General features: G+C 40.4%; 1 protein-coding gene across 1 annotated transcript; it reads right to left on the reverse strand.

Annotated features, from left to right (window-relative positions):
- Window positions 1-1,230: 1,230 nt before the first annotated feature.
- Window positions 1,231-27,455, reverse strand: mlip (muscular LMNA-interacting protein). The gene is made up of 12 exons (XM_076743387.1): window positions 27,396-27,455; window positions 21,208-21,333; window positions 14,135-14,263; window positions 12,009-13,613; window positions 11,138-11,209; window positions 10,449-10,544; window positions 10,283-10,363; window positions 10,131-10,166; window positions 9,379-9,426; window positions 8,849-8,911; window positions 8,596-8,721; window positions 1,231-3,011 (listed from the first exon to the last, which is right to left on the reverse strand). The coding sequence occupies exons 1-12, from the start codon at window positions 27,423-27,425 to the stop codon at window positions 2,799-2,801; spliced, it is 2,625 nt and encodes an 874-aa protein (XP_076599502.1). The 5' UTR covers window positions 27,426-27,455; the 3' UTR covers window positions 1,231-2,798.
- Between the last annotated feature and the right edge of the window lie 357 nt (window positions 27,456-27,812).

Genomic DNA, 27,812 nt, shown 5'->3' on the forward strand with positions numbered 1-27,812 from the left:
ATGCGTGTGTGCACACGCTCCCAAGGCCACAGTGGTGCAAGACAGCATAACAGGAGTGAAATGAGATTGGCCCTCAGCTTGTTGCTATGGATACCAACATCTTGATATTGCTGTCTAGACTCTGAAAGTTGGTGAATTACAGATCCTTAATCTGGACATTCATCAGGGGGACTGAATCTTTTATGGAAGGAGATAAAAAGAAGAGAGTGTGTACAATATTATTACATCCCACAGGTCAGTTATCCTCTGTTTCTACACCAGGGTCAGACTTTCTCTAATCCAGTGATCCGAAAACTCTTCCATCAGTTCTTGATTAAGTCTTAAGTTTGTTTGCTAATGCCAAAAGTCATTCTTTATATCAAACCGAGCTACAAATCCTAGCAGACTGTATTGAACTAATGAAGAAATCCTGAATCCCGCTGCTCGTCCAGTAGATCCTGAATGTCATATTTCTTATCTGATAAGTAGACCAGAACCAGACCTAGGCTAAAAAATTAAGCACGTTTTATGTGTGCCTAACAGATAAATGTCTCTTTGTTGCAAATGAAACATAAGTGACCAACAACAAAAAGTAGCTCTCTAAACTGTTGAGTTCATTCATGTCATGAGATACTGCAAGGACGTACGTTTGCATATGGACACTTGGACACGTTACCGCCAGTATTTTGGAAGGTCAGAATTGTTGCTACCAACATCCATACCAGTATGTTTGTGCTTTCTAGATCTCATGTGTGATGCCACCAAAATCTTCAGTCTAGAATCCCCTTGAAAATGTCAACATTATCTCATTGTTATGTACACACCTGAGCTACCGAAGGACATTTTTAGAACTATGTCAACATCTCTTGACTCTGATTATGATTTGGGTCCACATTTGCCATTGAACCATTGCGTCACTGTGAGGTCCACAGCAGGTTGCAGACGTTTTGAGTGCATCAATCACCTGCACCGTTCTGATGAGAGCTTCTGTGAGCTTGAGTAGTTTTCCTTGAGAACTTCTAATCAGGTGTGAATGAACAGCCTGTAGCACTGCTGCTCTGCAAATAAAAACTCTTACCATACGCTCTCTGAAAAGTCCCAACCGTGAATAAGTTGCCTGCATATGCGTTGTATTCAGTTGCGATTTTATACCTTTTATCAAGCAGACTTTCTCGTTATTCGCCGGGATTTGTCTTTTTAGATGTGGAAATGTATGTTTAGCAGCCGAAAGAAACTCGGACCAGAGGGGGAGATATGGAAGTCTTTTATTACATGTCACAGTTATTACCCAAATTGATTAATTATATTAAAATAGTATTTTCTTTAGAGATGAATGAGTTACATGCATGCATGACTTTTACACTATACTATGACCCTTAACCTGCTGATTGTCTGTGGATTCTACGGTCTGTAAGACACATTAATGTTCAAATAGTTCATACTTACTTTAAAAAAAAAAAAAATCAGGGCCAAATCTCAGTTGAGGTTTCTCTCTTTGATCTTGGATGTTTTGCACCAAGTGATCGTTCACTAAAGCTATCCCAAAAGAGCAGTTGTCCAATCATAGTTTAGCAGCCATAACTGGGCACAGCAGGTCTGTCCAGCTTTGGATTTCTCCACATGCCCTAATTGGCCAGCTGTGAAGTGTGAGAAAGCCAGCAGGGGCTGAACTTCTCTCAAGATCTCTTTTTTGAAATCTTTTACACAACTACTTTCATGTGTACGGCCGGCGGCGGCACTGTGAATGCCTGTCTGAAAATGTGCAATATTTTCTGTAAATGACAACAATTCTCTGTGACTGTCTGCTTTTTACAGCGCTGTCATGCATCTGGATCAGCTATAAACACTTTTGTCGTCTGACGCGGTCGGACAATACCTCCTATGAGCTACTTCTTTTCGAGCATAACCTTTCACTGCATCCACACATGCTGATACAAAGCATTGCAGAGTCTCTGGTCTCTTATCAAGCTTCCGACTGGACATTTGTGTCCTGATGTAGCCGTACTACACACAAGTGGAAGTTGTTCATTTCTTGTCGTACGGTTAGTTTCCTCAGAGAAAAGCTTTTTTTGCTCTTTAAATTGTTGAAACTGTTTGAATTCAACAATGATGCTGGAGCTGACTGATATGCTTTGCAGACCAGTATGTGCCCTAGAGGAGCGGAGTAGTCCATAATTTTGTGCTTCTGTTTCTGTGGGCATTAAGAACTGTGTGATTACTCTCCTAATTGTCGCTCGTATTGTGCTTCATTTCTCTACTTTCCCCTGTAGTGTGGCCAGGCACCTTTTAAATCTCCAAAACTAAGCACCATTCACAAAGAACACAAGGCAGCTGTTAATCTCCCACCTTTTAAGCCCGTATGAATGAGCAGCCCCGTACCCTCAGTCTCTAACATGTCATGTTTGGCTACAGCCGATAAAATCTTCCAGTAACAGTTATTATTTGAGATGGAAAAATTGACGGTTGTTGGCTAGAACGTCTGCTTTTGACTACCTCTCTCTGAAATCAAGGACCCCCGGTCTCAAAAATTACAAAGAATTTGGAGTGGTAACATTGCCTCCAGTTATCTTTGTAAACTGTGCCATGTGTGAATGGAAAGCTTGTCAGGCGGTGCAGCAGTAACCATGAGAGCCAGCCGTAGGGAAAGGTCTGTTGCATGCATTTTTATCATCTCTGCTCTTGCTGCAAATAGTCTTGCATACATTATGGACATGCACTCATTCACTAGTTCATATAAGGTCCAGTTAACTTGTCATTCCTCCTTAAACTGTGTAATACTGATAGTGTCACAGCAGATAACTGTTCAATGAAAAAACATTCTAGTGTTGATGCTTTAAATATGAGAAAGCTTCCATCCGCCCCTCTGTAGGACTGAAAGATGCTGAAGCACCTTTAACAGGGTGACTGATCTGGTCTTCAGGCTCAGTGATCTGCAGGTCACACACTGTGAATGGAGTTCTTCTGTCAGACTTCCTCTCCTCTCTCAACATTTGGCCTTTTGAACTTGTGTAAAAATCTTTTCCTGTCTCCACCTGAAATAGAAAATGACACAATTGTTTCCAAGTCCATGCATTTATATTAAAAAATCAGCAGCAATTAGGATTGTGCAGGTTCCAGCAGTTTCTGGAAGTTGATTTGTCATTTAGACTGACTTCATCCCACGGTGAAATTGCTTTAAAATGAGTTCTCCCTGAGGCTTCGTGGGGTTTTTTTTTACTTGGATGAATATTCATTGTGTATTTGATCATAAATGATAATTATCTCTCTGGATTGGATGGTGACTTCAGTCACCTGCTCATCATTCATTTGTTCTATTTTACTAAAATTAAAATTACGGTGTGGTGTTGAGTCCTTTCGCACATCCAAATATTTAAAGACATACAGGTGTATGATTGCATCACCATATCACGTTTAAGAGCATTTATTACTACAAGTTTCAACTATTTCAACTATTCTTCACCATTTTTGAAAAAAAGAAAGTTTGATCTTGCTGTCTTACAGAAGCAGTATGAAAAGATAAATATCTATTTCATGTCTCTTCCTTAATTACAGAGTCATGGTTCGCATGTTTTGCTTCTCCAGCACAGCCACTGGATGCAGGAGACAATGGTGAGTGTTGCCTTGGAGTTCCATGATTTCATATTTACATGTTGTTGTTTTTTTTTTATTTTTTTACACGTTAAAATAGCCGTTGAACCCCTGGCCAAAGACAGATGACCCTTTACCAACAATGGAAATATAGATCCATAAGAAAGAAAAAATAAGTATAGCAAGCTTCAGTAAATTCCTATATGTTTTTTTTTCCCTGATTAAATCTGTTTCTTTCAAAATAATAGAATGACCTTTTTAACATCACATCTACTTTCACAGTTACTCTCAATTTTTTCTTAATTTATCTACTATTTCTACATAATTTAAACATTCCCAAGAGATACACCACACTCACTTACTTGATATTATGATGACAATACATAAGGATAATATCTATCTAACATATACCAAAACTGCTTGGTTTTCATATTGACACAAACCCTGCTCTCCTGGTCAAAGTGTTGCCCTGACCTCCACCTCTCCAAGGACTTTGTCGTTCTTGCTATGAACATCTAATATTGCCCAGGATGGATTTACATTGGAGTTTGTTAAAAGCTCAGTGTGTCTCATACCACCTTGTGTGATGTCGAGGGATGTGGCAAAAATCAGCATTTGAAGCACTGTGAATGAGACAGGCTCTTATATTAGATCACGTTTTGCTACAGATGGTTATATTCTTGTATTTTCCACTTGAGATGCACCCAAGTTAAATCAAAGCAGGAAAAAGTCTGCAGGCAGAATAATAAAGCAGCTCCACAGAGAAAACTAAACCCAGAAGATACATGTGACTGACGTGTGAAACCGAGAGACACAGTGAAGCAAAACTGAGGCCTGAGATGAGGCTGGCATAATTACAATTAAGACACCACAACAGGAAAGACGCCTCCGCCTCTTCCTGCTCTGGTTTCTTTCTTAATGAAAAAAGATTCTACTAAAAGAGTGTGAGCTCTCAGGTTGTAGAGATTTCAAGGCCTCCCTGATGAATAGTGTCGTAAACGTCAGCTGATCATCTCCTGGCCAAGTCTCCTGATGCAAATAACACTGTCCGCTTATTGTCTTTTAAACTCTTTGATGAGCAAAAGTAAAAATCTATTTTGGCTTTAAAATTCTGGTCTGACGGGTGTCAGTTTAATATCATTGCCAAAAAGATGTGTCCTTTTTTTAATTATGTGACAGCAGTCATATCTATTGCACGTATGACTATGATATGTGGGTGGAGGTGAAGGTCAAGCCGATGGCACAACTCTCCAAAGGGAAGGAAACTTGAATGTTTAATCGTTAAAGGTCAATGTGAAGGTGACAAGATCCAGAAGTGAAATAAAATAATTTCATTTTACAGCTGGTTTATTTGAAATAACTTCTAGTTTCTAGTTTCTAAGTTTCATCTGCTGTGAGTCTAAAAAGATGGCATCACTTCATGACCAGTGCAAGGATTAGATGACATTTCACCCAGTAAATATTCAGCACATCCTCACCAGAAACACGGCCCTGCATAGGTTGTCTATGCAAGTAGGTTACTGCGACCCATATTTATGTTTGTTGTTAGGCCGCTGCCTCCAGCGACGGTGGTGACTGTTGGAGTGGAGGAACGGGTCAAACAAAAACAGGACTTCCTGACAGGAGACGGCTGTTTGTGCTCTGATTGATTTTAACATAAAACATACTTTAGTTGCATCTTGTACGTAACAGTAATATTTTTATTTTAATCCAAACCATGTATTTCCTAAACTTAACCAAGTGTAAACCTAATAAAACTGCCACTGTTTCACAACATGAACTACACAGTGATGAAAGTCTGGTATGATGAAGGTCCAGGACACCTGTCGCTGGTACTCTCCAGGTCACTTATGTCTGTTTGGGAACTGTCATATATATTGTTTTGGGAGTCACTGGCAGTCAACCTATACGCTCACTAAGGTATGAGGATGTGTTGAAGTATTAATTAGCCTGATATCAGACCTCTGAACTGCTGCCCACATCTCCAATATTTACAGCAATTCAAACTGGCCTGGTGTCTCTTCGACGGATGTCTGCACAGTTGTCCTGCTGCGCTGGAAAAAAAAAAAATCTATAATATGCTGTCAGCTCTTTTTTTTGTCACTGAAACGAGATGACATTTTCTCTGTCTCGTCTTCTCTTGTCAACAATACTGCACGTTGATATATTCACATTCATGACGTTGGTGCTGACTCGTCATTGTCTCGTCTTAGTCGTGGAAACAAAAGTCGCTGATGAATACATTTTGTTGTAGTTGTTGTTAATGAAATTAACAGTCCTGTAGAGACATTTACTACTCTAGATTAGCATATTTGCCAATACATATAATTATCCCTTTAATGATATCAAATCACATACCCAAACTTTGAAAATGCATTTGCATGTCCTCTAAGTTTACTCAAAGTTTCATTCATCTTCACCAGCCAGTAAGTGACTGTGTAGCACTGAAGTGTTTGTTAGAACAAAACAGCATCAACAGCATGCAAATTAAAATTCCATCGTCCTGAATTAACACGCGGCTGAAATTAATTAATGATTACCTCCTTGAATAATGTTGACTGATATGAATCAAAGCTCTGAGGTTAAATGACAACAGCACTATAACCCACACACAGTCGACCGTGCCAAGGTAAGGAATCACACGCCGAATATAAATGTCGCAGCTCTGGGATCCAAACACTCTGCATATTAATATTTTTCACCACGATAGCCTTGGAAATAAGCTACCGACAGTCTGTGCATCAGTAATCCTGCCATTTGTTGTTTCTCGAGAGCTAAATGGCTGCCCTTTAGAGGGAAAACAGTGTTTTCAGTGTCAAACATGTCAAGAGCGTTGACAAGTTAAAAACCTCTCTGATGTGGAAGATTGCTGAAAGTGTGCACTCACTGACATGGTTACGGTTTAAGTGTCTGCAGTCCCATCGGTTCATTGTATATCTGAAAATCTTGTTCTTGAGAGTCAATCATTTTGACCTTGACATTTACTGAATCTCATATTTAACACATGGACAAGGCTGAGACTATAATTATGCTGATGGCTCAGTGTTACAGAAGAAAATTAGCCTTTCTTTATGCTGTAGTGGCCTTCAGTAATAATTTGATACCAAATTCTTAACACTGGTGATACTAATGATTTCAATTATTTTCTGGTCCCCGGTCACATTATGTGAAAAGGATATGGGAAACGAAAACTCGCTCGATAAGGAAGTTTGTACTAAGGTAAATATTCATGACAGTAGTGATGTGGAACAACGATATGTGCAAACATTGAAAAACACAAACACAGTGAGAAAAACACAGTTCTTGCTCCAGAAGCTGCAGGGCATTGTCATCAAGTCAGTGGGTGTTGCATCGCAGCACATTTCGAAAACATGATTCCCTTTAGTGCAATCCAGACCAAATCTCTGTGATTTTTGTGCAATTTAAATGTGCATATTTTACCATCTGTCATTGTTGGCAACGAAAAAAAGGATTGGCTGATAAAATGTCACACATTCATCTAGTCTGCTGATAACGCTCCTGTTTCCCCTCCTCAGCAGGAAAACTTAAGCTGCGACTGACATTATCTAAGGCAGAGCAAAGAGCAATTAACGTGAGCAGTCACTGTCTGATGCTGTTGTATTTCTTGAAATAACGCTTTAAAAGCAATGCTTGACCGAAATGTTTTATCAAAAACTCGCCTGCTTGCTTGAAAAGAGTCTGGTAAACGTTTGCGGTTGAATCCATGTCGGTTACAATGAACTGTCACGGTGACAAACAGTGGAGCAAAACAATGGAATCCCCTTACCCGCTTTATCCCTGTGCACAAACACTCTGCCAAACACCCTGCATCCGGGTCGTCCAAGAAGATGAAAAGCTGGGCAGAAGCAACTTTCTAAAACTCTCCAGTTTAAGTTGTTTGACCAGAAGAGGTTTGGAAACACGCCAGGATCTCAGCAGTTTGTGAAGGAATCATCCTCTTAGGATTTCACAAGGCTGGTTAACGAGACAGACGACGTGGTGGAATATCAAACATGAGGAGAGGAGAAGGTGATACGGCTGACGGCAGGGAATCATCCAACTTCTTTGGAATTAACTAACTTTTCAGCGAAATAAGTAAAATGATGTTCAAGAACAGGACCTACATGGGGCAGCTGTAGGTCATGTTGTAGAAGATATTATAATGAAAACAGCAGTCTGTTACTCTAAAATAAGAGAGAGCGTTAAGCTTAATATCTTATTGACGTCGTCATAGAGGAGGCAGCTTCAGTTAAACAGATAGATGGAGGCAGTCTACGATCATATTAATCATTTTATTGAGGACTTTCATCCAGCAGACCGCTGTTCATGTCCTATGTGAAACCGAAAGTCATCGTTTCACTTTGTGAAGTTATATTAAGTACACAATTTATTTTCCATAACAAACTCAAACCATGATCTTTTCCTAAACCTAAGCAAACTGTGACCATTTCACAACCTTAACCACTCGTTTAAAACCACAACCGGTTCACAATGTTAAATAGTTACTGGATGTAACTCCACTTCTATGAGTATGTGTGCCCATCGCTGGTTGTCTCCAATGGTTATATACATTGGCCAACAACCTATTCTGTCATTTTAGAGTGAGGACATGTTGTTTTTTAAATATTTTAAAAGTCAAATGAGTCCATGGTTAGGTCTCTTTCAACAGTGTTTTTTTCTGCCAAAGAGGGCCGGTGGATAAAAGTTCGTAAGTGTGTAAATGGCACCTACGCTACATAGCAGAGGGATGGATGGACAGCAGAGAAGTGGATCATAGTTTGAGAAGTTTCTTTCTGTGACTTTTTTCTGTCATGAAATTGTCAAACTCAGAGTCAACTTTAACTGTCAAGAAATTCATGAGACACTTTAAGGAGCCAAATTTTAAACCCATGAGGAGTGTGAGTGATACAAAAACAGACAGATTTTGATATATTGGTGTCACTTAAAACTATAACTACTGTGTGGGTGTGAAAACATAAATATACACAGATTCCTGCACTGTAATGTGAACTAATGCCACCAGCATACCTTTCTGTTGTCAGTTAAGGTTTGATTGATGTCAGACTGCCTGAAGGGGTTTGGATGAAATTCTTCATCATCCTCCACCGTCAGTCTTGGAATGGCCGTCATTGGGCGAATAACCCCGGGCTTCGTCTGGACACAGGAATTCAGGATTTGACAGCAGGGAGAAATTCATCCTCACAAACAGCTTTCAAAGATTCTTTACATTAATTTTGTAGAAGTTGCCTAAAATCGGATCAAATATTAATTGAATGTGTACCTTTTTAGGATGTATAAGGCTTCTTTCCCCACCAGTAGAAGGGTGCAAGCTGCACAAAGATGCCTGAATAAACAATGTGGAAGTGATGCATCAGCATAGTTATTAGTATCTCTCACAAAACTCAAATGCTAATATAAGAAAGCACTTGAAATGATCAGACCTCATCTCTGGACATTTTGTGAATTCAGCAAGATACTTAATAATTAATTTCTTATAAATTTGTTCATGAAAAATGAGAGAAGTATATATTTGCCGCCATGAAATGATAACAGAAAGCTGACTAGTATTGACAGTAATTTGTTATTACAGAAGTTTTCTGGTGGTGGATGTGCATAAACATCTGGCCTCTGTTCTGATGTACCTAACCACATGTAAGTAACTTATCCTGTGGTGTTTTGTACTCCGTTTAAATTCCAAATAAGCTTTTTAAATAAGCAGGACCAAAGTGGGCTGCTCCGTTTGTCCTGCGGGGGAACAATCCTGAGGCTCTTTTTCCCTTTAATTCAACAGACTAACTTAATGCTACTCACATATTTGGTTTCACGCCCCAAGGATTTTGGAAATGAAGAGTTGTTCTGCTGAAAGTGAAAAAGAGACAGAATTGAAACCAAACAATAGTTGCACAAGCCTCATCTGGTGGGAAAATGTAAAAAAAAAAAAGAAAGAAAAGAAAAGAAAAAGTCATTCAAATTCATGCACTATTTCAAATATGTGACTGTCAAAAATGACGAAAAGGAAGATGAACAGAAATCCTTGGTGGACACATCTCATGCACTCATCTGAACTTTGAAGATAGTGAGTAGTGAAGCATGAAGAGGCTGATTGCCAGTGACTCCCAAAACAACATACATGACCACTGGAGAGAACCAGAGTCAGGCGCACCACACCTTCATCACCACGTGGTTAATGTAATGTTGTGAAATGGTCACAGTTTCAGTTAGGTTTAGGAAAAGATTCTGGATTAATATACATAAGATAACATGAGTCTACATTGACTTTTGGTTTCACACAGGACATGAACAGCGGTCTCCTGGGTGTGTGTGTTGACCCATCTATCCTCCCCACCTCCTCCATGTGGGGACTTCCTCGCTCTTTACATTACATAACCTGACTTCCTCCTTTGCTCTTGTCATAATTACTACAGCCACTGAAAGGTATCATGGGTCATAATAACCTGCTTGCACAGTCTCTCAAGACTATTTCTTTCAGAAAACTAAGAGGAAAATCAAGAATTTATGAGCTTTCAATATGTGTCGCATGCTGTTAAGGAAACACACTTTACCTGCAGAGCAGCGCTGGGAGTTGATGACCTGGAGGGCTGCAGTGACCGGGATGTTTTGCACATAAAGATGGCAAAAATACACCCATTAAGTCACCTTTCAAATCAACATTTGCACACGTTTAATTTTCTAAGATATAATTGATTGAACTCACTGGAGTGGAATTTGCCAAAATCTCATCAATTACAGCATAAAGTTCCTCAGACTGTTGCCGGAGCTGGGCGGGTGAGCACAGCTGTAGGAAGCAAAGCGTTATTGACATCACCACTCCGTCGAGTTGAGAGTGCAGTGAAAACCAGCTGCAGCGTGTGCAGTAATACCTCAGCATGGGTGTCTGCAGCACCTCTGTCCAATGTGACTCCTCCGTCCATCATGCCACACGGCCTCTCTTCTCTCTCCACCTGCTCATCTATTGCCTGTCAATGCAAAGCAGAGTGAACAGGCTGAGCTCCCTGTCAAGGCTGCTGCTTTTCTTTGAGTGGTTTTACAGTAGTCTCAGACATTGTGAACATTTCCTGCTGATGATTCATCTTTATCCTCTCTGTATTCTTCACAGACAGCTCTCTCTCCTCTGCAGCTCAAAGCTGCAGTGTGAATAACACAGCAATACGCCATTTTTCATGTCTCTTCGAGCATGACTGGACTTTTACTCAGGTTTAAAAGCTCTTTCACGTGCAATATCGACACTATTGCCTGTAAATCCTTATGAAATTAGTTTTCTGTCATTTGTTGCCGAACAATTTTTTGTAATTACAAATTGCAGTTCTCCCTAGAAACTGTTGAGTTAGGACTTTAAGTTATAATTTTTTTTAATAGAAAATCTCCCTTTCTAAAGGAAACTTTACAGCTTATGAGTTTATTCCCATTTTACATTCCTCACATAATGATCCACATACCAACATTTGCTGGAGCACCCGCATCAAATTTACATTACGGCTTCATATGGCTGAATATTTAACCAGGATAACAAGATGAATTTGAGGGATTAAAGTCAAATAAGGGAATTCACCTGCTGATCCAACAGAAGGGTGTTTGTGGGAATTGCAGCGAGTGACTTGTAGCTTAGCTTGATCTTGTGTGTCTGGAGTTAGAGAGAGACAAGCAGGCAATGAATATAAATGAACTCACAATTCAAATGTCTGCATTTTACTAAAGACAGACTTAGTGGAATGTTTCGTGGAAATTCATCATATGTGTTTTACTTTTTTCTTGGGCATGCTTTATCTCACACTGCTGCAGGCTACTAATCATGCAAAACAGACAGCCACACTCCAGATGCCCAGTGGCAAGAACAATACTGAAGCTTATCAGTCTGCTTTCACACTGCTGGAAACTGCACTGCCATGTCGCTACTCAGATGACTCATTTGACTGTAACTGTCACCAAAAAGTTAAGTTACAACCAACTGTTCCATGTTGACAGGTGAAAAAACTAGACGACTGTGTCCGACGTCAAGTTTTATTTCGCTGCTTGAACTACACGAATTTGATTTCTGGGGGTTAACACTCAGAACAGTGTACAGTGTTACTCAACTTCAAGCTGTATGTTTGGCCTAGAAACCAGAGTTTTGAATTTGTTTTTTTCAGAGATTGCTTTGACAAGACATTTCAGATATGCCAATCATTAAAATCCAGAAGTGTTCAGTATGACTGAAATCTCTGCGAAGCAAAGATCTGTACCAGCATCAATAAATGACGGGGCGAAGACAAACAGAAGTCTAAAAACAGCCTCACACAGAGGACAGCACTTGATATCCAGCTATCAAGTGCGTGAAATCTGTTTTTAACTACCTAGCGTGGGAGAACAACATATCACAGGGAACATATTAAGCAATATCCTCAGTTTAAACAAGTCATGCATATGGCAAGCAGAGCGGCTACCTTTCTTTTTTTACCCTGCCTGTCACTGCAGTCTGATATTCCACTCCCCGGCCTTGGGGAGGGCGTGGAGCGCAGAGAGAGAGAAGGGGACGGGGTGAGGTCTCTGACTGGTGGTGCGGGAGAGGGCGTAGGCGTAGGGGAGCTGGTGGGTGAAGACCATCCATGGAAAGAGATGGGTGTGTAGCGGGAAGGAGACAGGCAGTGAGCTTTGTGGAAACCCTGTGATGCTGCTGTATGTTTGGGATCAGGGCAGCTCCTCCCTGACTCATAACTTCCTGTGGTGCAGTGTGAAGGAGGCAGAGGTGATGCTCGGTCTGTGCGAGTGATACCGGGTGAGCGTGAAGGCTGAAGCTGAGGAGGAGATCTCAGTTGTTGTGAAAGCAAGTGAAGCTTTGAGAGAGATGAATTTGGCGGGTGACTCCATTTCTGGGGTGCAGATGTCTCTTGTTTGTTCATAAGTTCAGAGGATGGGGAGATGTGTTTTTTAAGGTTATTTTCTGCATGGCCCTTAAGGTGCATACAAGCGTTGCTGGGCTCCGGCTCAGGGGACTTAGAAAAGGAGATGTGTGTGTGTTGCAGTTTTTTGGAGGTTGCACAGTCTTCATGCTTTGGTGGAGGAGCAGATTTGAATTTTGAACAAAACAGAGGGGGCGGAGTTCGGGCTAATGTGCTGCTCTTCACCAGTGGGGGTGAAACAACCTCCTCCCATCGAGGTGCACTGCTTGAGCGAATCTGCTCCGAGCATCTTTTCAGTTGAGTTTCGCTGCATGCTCTGCTGAGCTCCTGTGATTGCACAGGTGGAGGAGCAGTGATGCATCTATTAGGCTCCCTATGAATGTGGCTCTGACTATCTACAGACGCTGATGAGGAGAACCGGGAGGAAAGCTCCAGGGGAATGGAGGCCACGCTGGAGGCTGCTGAGCAGGCGTTACAGAAGGACAGGGTCACGGGGTTGACAGGCCAGCAGGGGGTGTAAGGCCTCTGCAGAGCAGACGACAGAACAGGAAGACGGCCTTTTCTCAGGATGGCAGTGAGGAGGGAGAGTCGGGTGAGAGGAGGCCGGTGCCGGGGAGGAGGGGACTGGGGACAGACGGAAGAGGACAGGCTCTCGCAGGATGAGAAACAGCTTTGAGGGATGTGAATCAGACTGGAGCCAGGCGCGAGAAAGTGCCTCTTGATCTGGACGACAGCAGGGGAGAAGATGCCAGAGAGGACAGACGAGCAGGGAGAGACAGTGCAGCTGAAAGAGAGGGGAGACGCTACAGAGGACGGCAGCGCAGCAGACCAGCTCTTCTCTCTGTCTGACCCTTCTGAGAGGATGGACTCTCTGGATGAAGCCGGGGTGGGGAACAGGTCTGCAGAATATGTGGGGCTTGTTCTGTCTTCTGACACACACGTTCTATTTGCAAGGAAACCTGAGCTAACCTCAGCGAGTCCAGAGGTATCGTGACACTGCTGCTGGGAAATGCCCCTGTGTTTATCAACAGCTGTTTCCATAGAGGCCGTCCCGGCAGCTACGTGGTTGGGCGTATTTTCAGACTGAGCGCTGACCAAAGGAGAGGCTTTGGTTTGAGAGAGGCTCACGTGATCCTGTGACCGCTTTAACTGGAAAAAAAAAAAAAAAAAAAAAGGTTTTAATTAAATGGCAACTAAACTGTAATTTGGCTTTATCGGACTTTCACTTCAAATTATTTTCAAAGGCAGATAAAGCAAAGGTTGTGACCTGCAAATCAAATTTATAGCAAGTGAACAAGTTCTGTCTGTTGCATTTAATTTGTTCAGGGAAAGCACTTTAATGATCTGACACTCTGTAAAAGGGGAACTAAAATAATCTATTATAGAGTAGATCCTCTGAATGGACTAGTTCGGTATGTTAAGTTATGATCCGCATCTGATTAAACTGTCAGAATGAAAGGCAATTCATTCCCACATTAAATAGTCATGTTAGTTTTTAATTTATCTCCTGACAATGTTTTATTAAATATGTCAACTTGATGAGAAAATATGCATAAATACGCTCCACAGTATCAGTACACACACTCACACACACATATCTATATTGTAATATGTCAAAGCTCTTTGTCATTGGTTGGACATGACATTGAGGGCGCTCGTGTTGTACTTACTTGAAGTTTCGTCCCTGTGTTTCCTTCTCCTCCCTCCACAGAGTCCTTGATAAAGACTTTCTCAGCTTTGAAAATCTCCCTGTCCGACATGGTCTCCCTGGTTGTCTCCTCATGGGACACAGCTAAGTTCTAACAGGAGAAAATGAAGCAAAGGTTTAGGAGGAACTGAGCAAGTGAAACCCGAGAAATCCCGAGGAGCACTTCAGCCAGCCTCTCTGAGCTCAGGGTGTGCTTGGTTTCGCATGCCCCACACATATAATTCACATGTACACGCACATGTCCTGCCGACGCTGGTGAGGGACATGATTCATGTGCAGGACTGAACAACTGAGGAGGGGTCTGTGGACACACACAGCTTCAAAGCTTGAAGTGTTATGCATGGCAAGAGGTAAATATCGCCAACGTGTTTGTCTAACAGTAAAATCCTACATACAGGAGTTATGCTCAGAGTCAGCATGTCGTCCAACCTAAAGCTAAATTTAGGCAATGATAACTGTTTGGTTGAAGTTTACGTAAGTTAAAGGTCGTGGTTAAAAAAAAACCTCACGAGACAAGATGCGAACCCCATCAGTGACGCGCGGTGAGGTTCATGACTGGTGAGGAGCTGACCCCTCTGGAGTCAGATGTAAAAATATATGAACCCAAAATAGAAGCTTATATTTCAATTTTGACCTTAATTGAAACAATTAGTTGTTTTAAAAGCGTTTAATTACACTTGAATCAATTCCACACTAACCAACAATACAATAGCAAGAAAAACAAAGGAATATTTAATATTAGGTCAAAATCGATTTTTTAAAATTTAATTTTTTTTTTTTTTGGCTAATCTCTCATAATCACTATCGCCCTCTGCGTAGGAGAGCACACAGCGACATGCATTGCGCTGATGGAGCTCAGTGCTGCCACCTATCAGTGCGGCACAGTACTTTCTGCCTCACCCGGAGCATTTTCACTGCGCATTCATGGCCGATATAAAGAGAGACAGCAATGGGCATGTGCCAACTGCCTGCATCAGTCAGTGTGTGTGGCACAGCGCCGTCAGAAATGAGGCTTAGCTCATCGCTGCCTCACCTCGCCCTTCTCCCACGTATTTGAACAGGAAATGCGTAAATTCAGGGTTTTTTAATTATATTTTTACTGGTGAGGCACTGCCTGCCCTGACCACACGTCACTGCACCCCAATCCCTAAAAGGTTTCTCTGCACTGCTAAGAGCCAGTCTTAGTTGTTATTCAAATTGGCCACAGGAGGCTGCTTGAGAGGAGAACATCAGTCAAAAGTCTGGAATAATGTCCTTTAATGTAATTTTTCTGGTGAGCAGAGTCTCATTGGAGTTTTCAGCTTTGTTGTGGTGTCTTTTCCTAATAAGGGCCTTCACAGCTGAGGAATACACACTCATTTAACCCTACCGTAGCTCCCCCTGGTCCCAAATCCTTTAAACTCAATCAAATGCACAAGTGCAAACGTGATCACATTATCCATGAAACTAAAGGGATTAAAGGGTCACCTCTCATTATTGTTGGGTACACTGCTAGCTGAATGAAGATATTCCTACCTGACCAGAGAACATCTTCTATAATGTGTTTTTTGTATATATTGCCTCTGAACTAAGGCAGAGGAGCAGTACTGTGCAAGGGTAAAACTGCACTGAAGCTCAGCACTTAAGGAAATCTTAAACTTAGCTTCCACCCTTGATAATCAGGCACTGGAAAAAAAAAATTGCCAGCATGTGGTTAAAAAAAAAAAAAAAAAAAAATCTTGTACATATTTTTTTACATTTTACAATGTTAAAATGTATAAATATAAAGTAAATGTAAAGAGTTTGACATTTTCTTTCTCTTCCTGAAAGGTAGATGATTAATACCACTCTCGTGCCACACTCATCAACCGGTTATCTTAGCTTAGCATAAAGACCAGCTAGCCTGGCTCTGTCCAAAGGTAAAAAGTAATCTACCAGCAGCACCTCTAAAGAAGGCAAATTAACACATTATGTCTCATTTGTTAAATCATGCTACAATTTAAAGTCAGGCATTTTCTGCTCGCAGCATTTATGCTAAATTAAGCTACCTGCCTCCTGATTCTAACTTCATAATTAGCTGGTGTGTAAATGGCATTACATACCAGAGCAGCACAGGATTACATGGCTTTTGGAAGATTTACATAATTTTGCACTGAGTTGTGTACAATTTCCTTGGCAAGAACAGACTTTATTGCCTCCCAGATAAATAATCAACAGACAATTTGAATCTAAACTGGCTGCAATTTCATGTTATCTGACCAAAACATGAATTTGGGTCATTATGTTCTGTAGGATATGATTCAAGTGTTTGTGGTCTGTGTGCGAGCTTGACTTAAAGGCATATTCCAGGATAGCATGTGTGACAATTAAGTGGAGCTAAAAGGGTAACTGCTTATGACAAGCATCATTACTGACATGAACTCCCACATTTATGGTAATTATGATCCTAAAATATATATATATTTGACACCACATGAGATTGACACCCTTCAGTTTTCTAAATTAATGATGTAATTCTCCCACTGTTGTTCTTTTACATTAATGTAGATCATCAGTAATCAAACAAATGAAAGGCTGCCAGAGTGGCACTATTCCTGGGACTGTATTTAGCATAAATGGCAGTTTATGCAAATAATATCATCACATCATACTGTGTCTCAAAAGCTGTCATATTTAGACCTAAAATTAGATGCAAACCGGTTGACATGTCTTAGGACTGGTGATATCATTATGATCATAATAATCAACATTTTCCAAAAACACAATAACATTTATATCTGTTGCCAGGAAATCCTGCTAGTGCAATATTTAAAGTGCACAGTCAGGTCATGCAAGAGTGATAAATTAGTAAATAAGTGCCATTTTGGAATGAATACAATATTTTAACTAATTTGATGACATTTGATCATGCTTCAAGCAAAGTTCTTGACAAATGAAAATAAACCCATTCACTTAATTAATTCTGGTTTTCTGCTTTTAATTAAGTATTAGTTGAACTAAATGCACCTTCTTTCAACACAAAATTAAACAGAATGTCTCAGAATAGTTGTACTGTTCTGAGACAGTGGAAAATATCTGCTCACCTGCCATCACCTCGAGTACTCCTCCCAGATATCCCCTCTGAGGATCAATAAAGCCTTATCTTATCTCATTTGGCCTGTTTAATGATAATGTGTGATGCACAATGGGTCAAGTAAGGATATAAAAGAAACCCTCTCATTTGAAGCGATAGGATAATTAGGCAGAGGAGCTCTGAGTATGGTGTTGTAGTAGCTCATATTTCAAATCAATGGTTTCCACTCAGAATACAAACTAATAATGACCACTTGAGGTTCCACTCACTAATGTGAAACAGAGCAAAGGGACACATAATTCAGTTCCTTCCTCTTGAATAGGACATAGGTGTGGGCTGCTCTGAAACACAGAGCTGGATTAATGAGCTGTCGACAGTCTCACATGTAATCATTTATATTCTGCCTTCTGGCATCTCAGTATGGAAGCTGTCTGGCCACAGTGAGTATTACTAATCTGTCTAAAATGTCACTCAGCTGTTAACTGTGTTTTGAACTGCAACGCAAGAAACAGTTAATTCTAATTTGGATTACTGTCAAATCAATTTTTTCCTCTCCTGATAAGCTTTTAGCACAATGCCCGACATCCTCTGTGTGTGTGTGTGTGTGTGTGTGTGTGTGTGTGTGTGTGTGTGTGTGTGTGCAGAAGCAAAAAAGACTGACCTAGTGCCACAATTTAGCTCCATGTGAGCACACCAATATAAGGCAAAGGATGCTCTGGATGTGGATTAAGAAGGTTTAAAGACAAATTTTAGTTTGATTAGATTAGTTGAACATTTACAAGACACTTTTTTGCTTGCAAAAAAGTTAGATGAGAAGAACTGTAAAATAAACAAAATAAATAAATAAAAATAAACATTGTCATACTATAAATCTCTGCAAAGGACTGCTCTGCATTATGAGTGCTTAATGAGTTGGTAAGTACTAACACTCTGAAGGCAGCACTGCTATCATTGTCAAAGGGTGATATTTCTGTTTTTGCAAAAGTAAATGATCAATGTATTCCCCAACTACTAGTTCTGAATCAGCAAAGTGTGTCTGCTGGCACTGCTCTGCGCTAAAGAAAAAAAAACCTGTCGGGACAACAATAAGAGAGACAGATGGAGACGGACAACAACTGATGAAGTCCAGTCCAGTGCACTGCAGTCCAATGTTGATGATGCATGAAAAGAAAATACTCCACTTCTACCACCCCAAATACAAAAAAAAAAAATTGGGACGCTGTGTAAAACATAAATAAAACAGCTAATCCTTTTTGACATAAACTCTAGAGAAAAGCACAGTACAAAGACAAACTGTTTGATGTTTAAACTCATCAGCTTCATTGATTTTCGTAAATGTGTTGTGTTTAGGTTTCACACGGCGTCCCAGCTCTTTTGCACTCAGGGTTGTATGCTGAAACATGTCGTGGTTCAGAGTCTTCCAACTAAGTAGTCCTATACTGATGGCTAATAACATGAAGGGCTGCCACTCCTTTTGGTAAACAGCAGTGGGGGAAGTTGAGAAGCGAACGGTGCCACCCCCCACTGAGAAGACCTTTGAAGTATCACGCTGGCAGCCAGTGAGCCCACTTCAGGCAGCAGAAGTGCTCGGTTATCCCAAGGCAGCCGGAGCCGGGGCGCATCAACATCAACATCAGCACACTACCCCCTTCAACTATCCACACCACCAGGCTCCACCTCAGCCCCCAGGTTGAATATTTGCAGTTTATGTGCATTTCTACATAAACTTGGGCCCGAGGTCAGAAAAACTTGAAAACTTGATCAAAAGAAGGAATATTGTGAATAAATATAATTGATGAGTTTCTGTTGATAATTTGCCTTTTAATCAATTATTTTATTCAAGTAAAAAACATGTTTTTTTCAATCACTTTTATGTGACAAGCTGAGAACTTTGAGCGATGCCACATATACTTATTATGAGTACGACGCACAAGAAAAAGAGAATCTTAGAACATCTGATTCAGTCCCTGAGGTTCTTCAGGAATATGTTTTGATATTGATATACACGTCTTGAAACATGATGAATTGATGTCTGCTGTGTGAGTCAGATGCCTGGAATACATGAAATAATTGGATGATGTAAAATCAATCAATGACGCTCACACCCACTGCGTTTCAAACCTTCATGGAAACAGTAAGAAAAAACTATGCGAATCTTTGTTTCTTATTTCTTTCTTTCCTTTACATCATGTTGTCTATATTCCTTATTCACGGTCTGCACCCTCACGTGCACATTATTTTGTCTCGACTGTTGGAACTGTTCCAATAAATACATTTGACGTGAAATGCATCTCATACGCTGTCATCATCTGAGCAGTGTGAGTGTATTTAAACTGGTAATACTGAACATTTTCTAACAGGAGGCTGCAGACTGAAAACCTAGATTATATTAAGTTTTGTTCAGCAACTAGTAGAAGTTTCTGCAGGCGTTGATTAAACCCCGAAAAACTCATCTGTCTTCATCAAAGTTACATATTTAGAACTTTTTTTCCATGAAAAATAAATGCATTTGCTTACAAGTAACTTTTCTACTCTTCTACTGAATTTGTGTTTGTGAGACTCACACTGGTCGATGGCAGTTCCAAAGAGAAATGCTCAAGTATGTTAACAAGGTCAAAAACTTGATTTTCACTGGATTACTGAGGAGTCAGACTGAGTGGGCTGATTTTCAGTGGTGGTGAGAGAGTGAATTTCTACGACGGAGGATTAGGGCCACATTAAGGGGAAAAAAATTAATTATTTACGAGATTAAAGTCATTATTAACGAGAAAAAAGTCATTATTAACGAGAAAAAAGTCATTATTTACGAGATTAAAGTCATTATTAACGAGAAAAAAGTCATTATTAACGAGAATAAAGTAATTATTTATGAGAATAAAGTCATAATATTCAAACCTGCTACTTTTGGAGACACTTGGCAAAATGAGAGCTACAGAGGATTTGTTGAGTTCTATTTTAGGATAGGTTTCATAAACAAGGAGTCATATTTTACATTCCGACTAAATTTACGGGAGAAGTCGATGGGAGAAAACGCCAGAGACGGGTGAGGATGGTTGATGTACTACACAGGGCTCTCAAGTCTCACGCATTGAGCGTGACAGTCGGTCTTTTGTCACGCACTCCCACCGCACATTGTATTTCTCACGCTGAGAAAAAATACTGGTAAATTTCTCTGGTGCACCGTTGCTATGGAACCGGGGGGAATCAAGCACGTCTGCTTTGTAGTCGAGCCTGTCACTTACATGTCAATCAAAAAAGTAAAGGGGCGGGCTAAGATAAAGCAACAACGAATAAAAAAGAGCATTATTATCACGTGATTCTGCTACAGCGGAAACTGATCAATACTTGCCCATTGATCAGAGCATGGAAAGGAGTAAGTCGTATCTTGTTTTAATAAATTCACACCTTGTTTGACACAATAATAGTAACAATAATAATGGCAACTTGACTGCTGTCAAGAATGTCAGAGAATGTTGCCCAGATAATTAGCTGTGGGGGGGTGTCACTCTTGCCTGCATTCAATATTATGACTTTATTCTCATAAATAATTACTTTTTTTCTCGTTAATAATGAGTTTAATCTCGTAAATAATGACTTTTTTCTCGTTAATAATGAGTTTAATCTCGTTAATAATGACTTTTTTCTCGTTAATAATGACTTTAATCTCGTAAATAATTAATTTTTTTTTTTCCCTTAATGTGGCCCTAATCCTCCGTCGTAAATTTCCTCTAAAACACTGGACAAGAGCAAGTTTTTCTACCCAGTGACAACAGAGAAGGATGTGAAAAAACACTACGAGCACCCACAGATAGCAAGTAGCAATACAAAGGAAGTCAGTTAGCTAAATGAACAATATGTATTTAGTCAGCACATGCATTTTGATGAGGGCTTTGTAATAAAAACAGGACTCATGGTACAGATAATGAATACCAGTTGCAGATAATATCACTTTTTAATCTCCTGGGTGCGTGCTGCTGCTCTACCTTATTTGGTTTTCCTGTCAGAGCTCCAGATCTCTCTTCTTCAGTGACAATGCTTTCAATTGGTAATTTCCACACCACTGGCACAAATGTGAACCTTGAAGGCTGAGATGGCACTCCTATTGAAACCTGTAAAGCAGAGACGACAGGATCAAATCACCCACGTGTCACACACGCTTGATAACAATTTCCCAGTAATTTCCCTATCAAGCACACTCACTTCTAACTTAGAATAAATGGAGAGCCAAACATAATGGGATTTCTTCCCGTGTGTTTCAGTCCATTTCAACATGTCTGCAAATGATTTTCAGATTTAGCATAGCTTATTTCCTTCTACTTCACGGGGCTGTGTAACTATACCCCGCCACTAATGATCTATCATCACATACGCACACAGATTAGGCAGTTTAGCACCCCGCAGCTCAAAGCTTTGACACACCCAGACTCAGTGAGGAGTAATGAGTCGCAATTAAATCTGCTCATCTTCTCATCACCTCACATGTGTGTTACTTGTGCTGTGAGTTTAGGCGGAAAATGGTAAATTTATGTACCTGAAACTATAAAGATTAGCCAAAGACGCTCCTTTGTATTAAACTAATGCATGGTGACTAAAAACTGAGAAGCTTTGACATCTACGGGCTTTTTCCACTGCAGAAACTAACCAGCCTGCAGCTCAACATGTAGCCAGGGTCACAGTGTTGTTTCCACTGTTCTCCACCAATCTGGCAGCGAGCTGAACGAAATTTCAGTACTTTTTAGGGGATGATGCCTGGTACACTCGCAGCAGCATCCCTGCCAGTGCTGTCGATCATGGTTGGTCAAACCGATGTGTTGTCACACCAGAATAAAGGACTATGACAAGCAAAAGAGGACAGCAGCAGCCACCATGTCATTACTGTGCCTGCACCGACCAGGAGAACCGAAACTTGGAAACAACTGGGTGGAGGGTGGACATCGGAGTCATCACACATGTTAAACAATGCAGGGACTATTTTAAGAAAATCAAATAAATCACAGTGTGCACAGCTGCACAGACCAAACAACATGGTGAAGTGGACTGACATGCTGAACACAGTTTTTTGGGGCACAAACTGGCCCAGCAGTGCTGTGGATTCAACAAAGGCAGTCCTGGAATCCAAGCTGGAGGTCACGTAAACCCCCTTCTATTGGTAAACAACTTTGCACTTTAAGCTTGTTCGTGTTCAGTTACAGAGGCTGCGGGTGCTCGTGTGTGTACGGTAAATATGAAGTTACAGCCAGCAGCCAGTTAACTTAGCTTAGCATAAAGACTGGAAACAGGAAGACAAGACTACACTGGGTCTGTCCAAAGGTACAAAAAATCTGGCGACCAGCACCTCTATAGCCCACAAAAAAAGTTTGATTTTGTTCTGCACACAAAACAAAAGGCTTATTTCCTCCCTGTTTCTAGGCTTTATGCAAAGCTGAGATAATTGCCAGCTGGCTGTTGCTTCATATTTAGTAAACAGACATGAGAGTGGTATTTATCTTGTCACCTAACTCTGCAGGAAAGCAAATAAGCCAAAATGTTGTGATACTGTTACATTGAACGAGATATAAAGGGTTAACTAGAGCACTTTAGAGGTGCTGGTCGGTGAAATACATGAATAAATACAAACATAATAGCAATGATAATAAACAATTCAGCTGTCAAAACAATCCCAAACCACACACACATTAGGCTACATCTGTTAAAAGCATCATTTGCACAAAATTAACGAGAAATAAAACACATTAATACTGCCAGGCAAATAACATTATGTCAAAGTACAGAGTCTAAATATAAAGTAAAAACTAAGGTGAAAACAATCAAAACGCATCTTTGTGGTTAGCGTGCAGCCGCTCCTGACAGCCAAATTGATAATCTGCTTTTAGCACCCAGGGTTTGATTTTTAAAACCATTTTGAGTAATAAAAATACCTTTTTTAGCCCAAACAGCTCCCATGAAACATGTGATCCAAGAACAGCACTTTGATTTCAAAACAGTGGTCTACATGGTCTCATCCGTTAAACTGAAAAGGGGCTTGTGTCAAACCACTTTGAGGGGTTGACATCATTAAACGACCACAGGGGGAAGCAGGTCCATACTGAGCCTCTGTGCCGCCTGCAGAGGTGACCCAGTCCCTCAGCTTCTCCTGAGAGGCATTAATGGATCAATTTTCACCCATGCTGAAAACATATGAAGACGTGGAGCTGTGAATTCACCCATTAATGTAAAAGACATAATTAGACCCATGAAATTTAAATTAAATGGGGCTTCAAATTAAGTGGGGCTGTAATTGCCAAATTGCAGAGAGAGTGGATCTCAGTAATAAAAGTGTGTTGAGCCACTCTGTGTTGTCCATAAACACAATGCAAGGGCTTTGATCTGTTGTGGTGGCAACAGGTCGGTTTGGGTTCAGTGGTATTTCATAGTCTTGATCTGTGAAACCATTTCCCACACAGCAATCAAAGCACACACTCATCAGCAGCACTTCCACTGCTTAGTAATCACACTTCTTCTCTCCGCAGTGTTGTCGGGTCATCTGCGAAATGCAAGCTGAAGGGTAGGGGCACTGAAATTTCCTTCACTAATCAGTGGAGGTTATTGGAGCAGATACTTGAGACTCTATTAAAAATGGATCACACATCCTCTGCTCATTGATGTAGTCACAGTAGGAGAATTAGCATATTAGGCTCTGTTTCACATTCAGCCAGCCAACCCGGCTCTGATAATAATGAGTGACAGGTAAAATGTGGGAAGAAGATAAAAAAACAGCTCCAAAACAAAATGATGACTTATTCTCAGAATTGAATTTTACAACATAAATATGCATTGATTATTCAAATGAGATATTGTGGCTCCTGCTGGGACCGTTTTAATTAAGTTTTCAAAGCAGTTTTTCATAATTTCTTATTTTGTGCATCATGCAAGATAAAGACATGCCAGCATTCAAAACTGGCTCAACTGCCCCTGACGATAACGACTGCTTCAAAAATGAGTTTTTGATATCAACTCAAAGTCATAAAAACGTGATTTACCATGTACTGAACTGTGCGGTCTGTTCTCTTTCTTTGAATTAGTTATTTTATACATCATCTGAGCACTACGGTAATGGAGGAACATTATGTCTGTTGGAAGATTAAAAGCATGGCTTTTCATTTGGCGGAGCAGCACTGCTGCATCCTCGCTGGGATTTATTACTCATTTCATCTTGGTCTGGGCAATTACATATCAGCAAACCTCACAAAAGGTAAATACATAACACACACATACATAACGGTAAAAGTGTATGAATGGTTTTTGAACTAGGGTGGCACATGTAGTGATTGTGCTTCTGACATTTAAGCTACATGTTCAGATACAGTGATTTACTTTTTTTTTTTAAATAATGTTTAATAAATAGCACACCTGTTCTAGTGAGGAGCTGGCTCACAGGTCGAGGTCAAAGAATAGAGAGGAAAGGTTTCAGCACGCCACAGAATAAAGTCCAGGAGTCGTCAGGCTGACCTTTGTGTATAAGAGAGGTGTTTTCAGTCCGTACAGAGGGCAGTCAGTATGTCCATAGGATGGTCATTCATAGCAAAGGAAGGCCTCAGACATTAACTCCACATGCTAAAGAACTGCCAAATACAAATAGAATAAGAATGACAGAATAGCAAAGAGGAGCGTCTGGGTTCAAATGAAGCAAAAGGTAGTAGGTGCAGTCTTCATATCTGCTGTCAAAACAACATGTCTATTTGCCTCAAATGTCACCGTCTGTGACAGATTGTGTCCTGTTAGGAATTAAAATGACTGCAGCTCCACATGTTACCTTTCCCCAGGATCATAATGTCACTCCCGCCAAAAATATCACATTCACTCACAGCAGATATGTGGCTTTCTGAGCTCAATACATCATACACCCACCGGGGGTTTTTAGTCTTCTTTCTATGACCTTTATGGTTCATTAAATATTCCAAAGCAGTGGGAGACTGAAAAAGGTAAAGACGCAACAGACTCAGGCAGCACATTTAGTCTCTAAAGCACTGGTGGAACATAACTGAGTACAGTCTCACATACAATTTTATACAAATGTATACTTCTGCTCCTCTACACACACACACAAACACACACACACACACACACACACACACACACACACACACACACACATATTTATACACACATTAGAATTAAAACATTAGAATTTGTACCAGCTACAACATTAAATGGTTGCTTACACTTTCATTTATTATATTTTATATCTATATATTATATCATCCATAATAACAATAAAATATTCAGTTTGAAATGATTTATAAAGTATTCCTTTTAACAGAACAATCATTTAATACTGACATGGCCTACTCTGCCTGTGGAAAAAAGAATTTTAAGTACGTTCTGCTGATAATTGCCTGCTCTTATTCAACAGTGTTCATCCAGGACCTTTACTTGCAGTGGAGTACTCTTACACTGTGGTATTACTTAAGTCAAGGATCTGAGTACTTCTTCTACCTCTTTCCTTAATCCCCTGCCACCGATGTTCTTAGTGACATGACACCAAAAGCTCCTGAGCCTGAAGAGTTTCACTTCTACTTCTGAAGGCCAAGATATTTATATTAGCGATACCACGACAGCTATAAATAAAGAAACAGAACAAATGCTGCGACTAAAATAATCATGTGCCATCTTCTAAACTTGTTTATGTGTTTATGTTCTTATGTAACCTGCTTGTTTGCATGTCCTCCGTAGTCATAGCAGAGTAAGCTTATACTGTGAAATCTTGAAGCGAGCGTTTCCTACTTGCCCGTTGGAGCCCTCTTGAATGTTAAATTGCGTTGAGTTTTGCCGAGGTCATGCCGTCCTCGTAGATCACATTTCTCAGCCGCCGCAGGTTCACTGTGTTACATGTCGCCTCACTGCGTGCATGCTCTCATTCAGTTATTCCTTGTGGCATGTCGGACCCGTCCCAAAGACTGGAAACGAGCAGTACTAAATCATTTCCTGAAGCAGACCACCCTGTGTGGGGCTCTTTAAAGGGACACTCATAAATACTGACCAAGCTGAAAGTGACAAACATACTTTAAGGAAGCAAACTACTGAATGAATGAAGTGATCTGCTGATATGGGTTGTAATATGTCCATTATTATGCAATTATAAATGATCAAACAGCTCTTTATCTTGTGTGATTATGTGTTCTTTAACGCTTTCATGATTCCTCTGTAGATGCAGATCTACAAAACAAGCAGCTCTTTCCAAAAGTTCTACATTCATTATTAACATATTCACTGGTGTGTTTGCCACCGATGCTGCTCAGAGTGAGGCACAGTTACTGCTGTACATCTCAAACCGCTGAACTCCTCAGAATGTATATCTGAGGAGTTCACGCTGTGCCACAGTAAAAGCATAAACAGTTTGGGTGTGTCACTAAGTAAAGAGTTTAATTACAGGCAAACACACAGCCCCTCCCTCTAGAGTGGATAGGGTGTGCAAATATAGCCCACTGCCAGCTGCTACTGAGCACATTTTGTTATCTCTACAGATTCTAAACAAATGTTATGAGTGGAGTTCTCTGACACAAGGACGAAAATGCGCATAGTTCAATCAATGCTTGTGGTTTTCAATGGCAGAGTATTCAAGGAGAAAATGCCAGTATGATTAAAAAAAAGCTCATGATTGCTTTTTCGAGTTACAACATCTCAGATTCATTCAGCTGCAACATTTTTGATGATGAATGTTTGTGTAATGTTTAATAAAGACCCTGCAATGCAATTATTAATAATTTAAAGTGTCATATAAGTAAAGAATTTACTTAAATTCATGCAGTTGTTTTCCTTTCCTTCCTTGTTGTCCTTTATCCTTGTGTGACAGGATAAGTATCAAGTGTCTGTGTCAGAGTGTATAGTGTGTCCATGTGTTTATGTGTGAAAGCCTGGAAGATGGCAACGGGTGGAAGAGGGCACAATGGAGGGGTTAGTAGTGTTGATGGATTCAAATCTAATGGTTTCATTTTACTGTAGGATTTAGTTTGATGTAAACATCTTAATCTCAAAACAGAATTTAAAACCAGAGACATTGTAACTTCAAAGGTCAGCGGAAAGAAGAGGCAGGTCAGTGATTTTACCTCAGCCTTACAGCAAGTACCCAAAATATGTTCTTCATCCGCTGCACATTTTCAAAAGAAAAATATCTATTATCAAATCCTCTTACCTTCCCCAGACTCTTATTCAAATTGTCCATTTCTGCTTCAAATGCCTCCCCATGCAGAAGTCTCTTGTGTCCAGGATTGGGAAAAACTTCAAATATTGATCAAAGCAGCAGATACGGAAAGCAATACGCACACTTTTCAGCCCGTCTCATGAAGTTCAAAGTGTATTACTTGTCGGTGTGTGTGTGTGTGTATCGCCCCCCAGATTTCCTTTTATAGACACATAATAGCCACAAATAGCTTGCAGACAGCAGTCTGCCTGCTGGGTACCAGGAACAATGTTCACACTCTGAGATACAAGCAACACAGCTCCATGTCCCTGCAAAGTTCACCTGTCTGCAGTCTTTATCTGAAATAAACTCTCACTTCTTTTTCCTCCATGACTGACAGAAAGTTGTGCATTCCTCCTCAGCACTGGT

Source organism: Chaetodon auriga, chromosome 11 (assembly GCF_051107435.1).
Source record: "Chaetodon auriga isolate fChaAug3 chromosome 11, fChaAug3.hap1, whole genome shotgun sequence".
In the NCBI taxonomy this organism is placed as follows: domain Eukaryota; kingdom Metazoa; phylum Chordata; class Actinopteri; order Chaetodontiformes; family Chaetodontidae; genus Chaetodon; species Chaetodon auriga.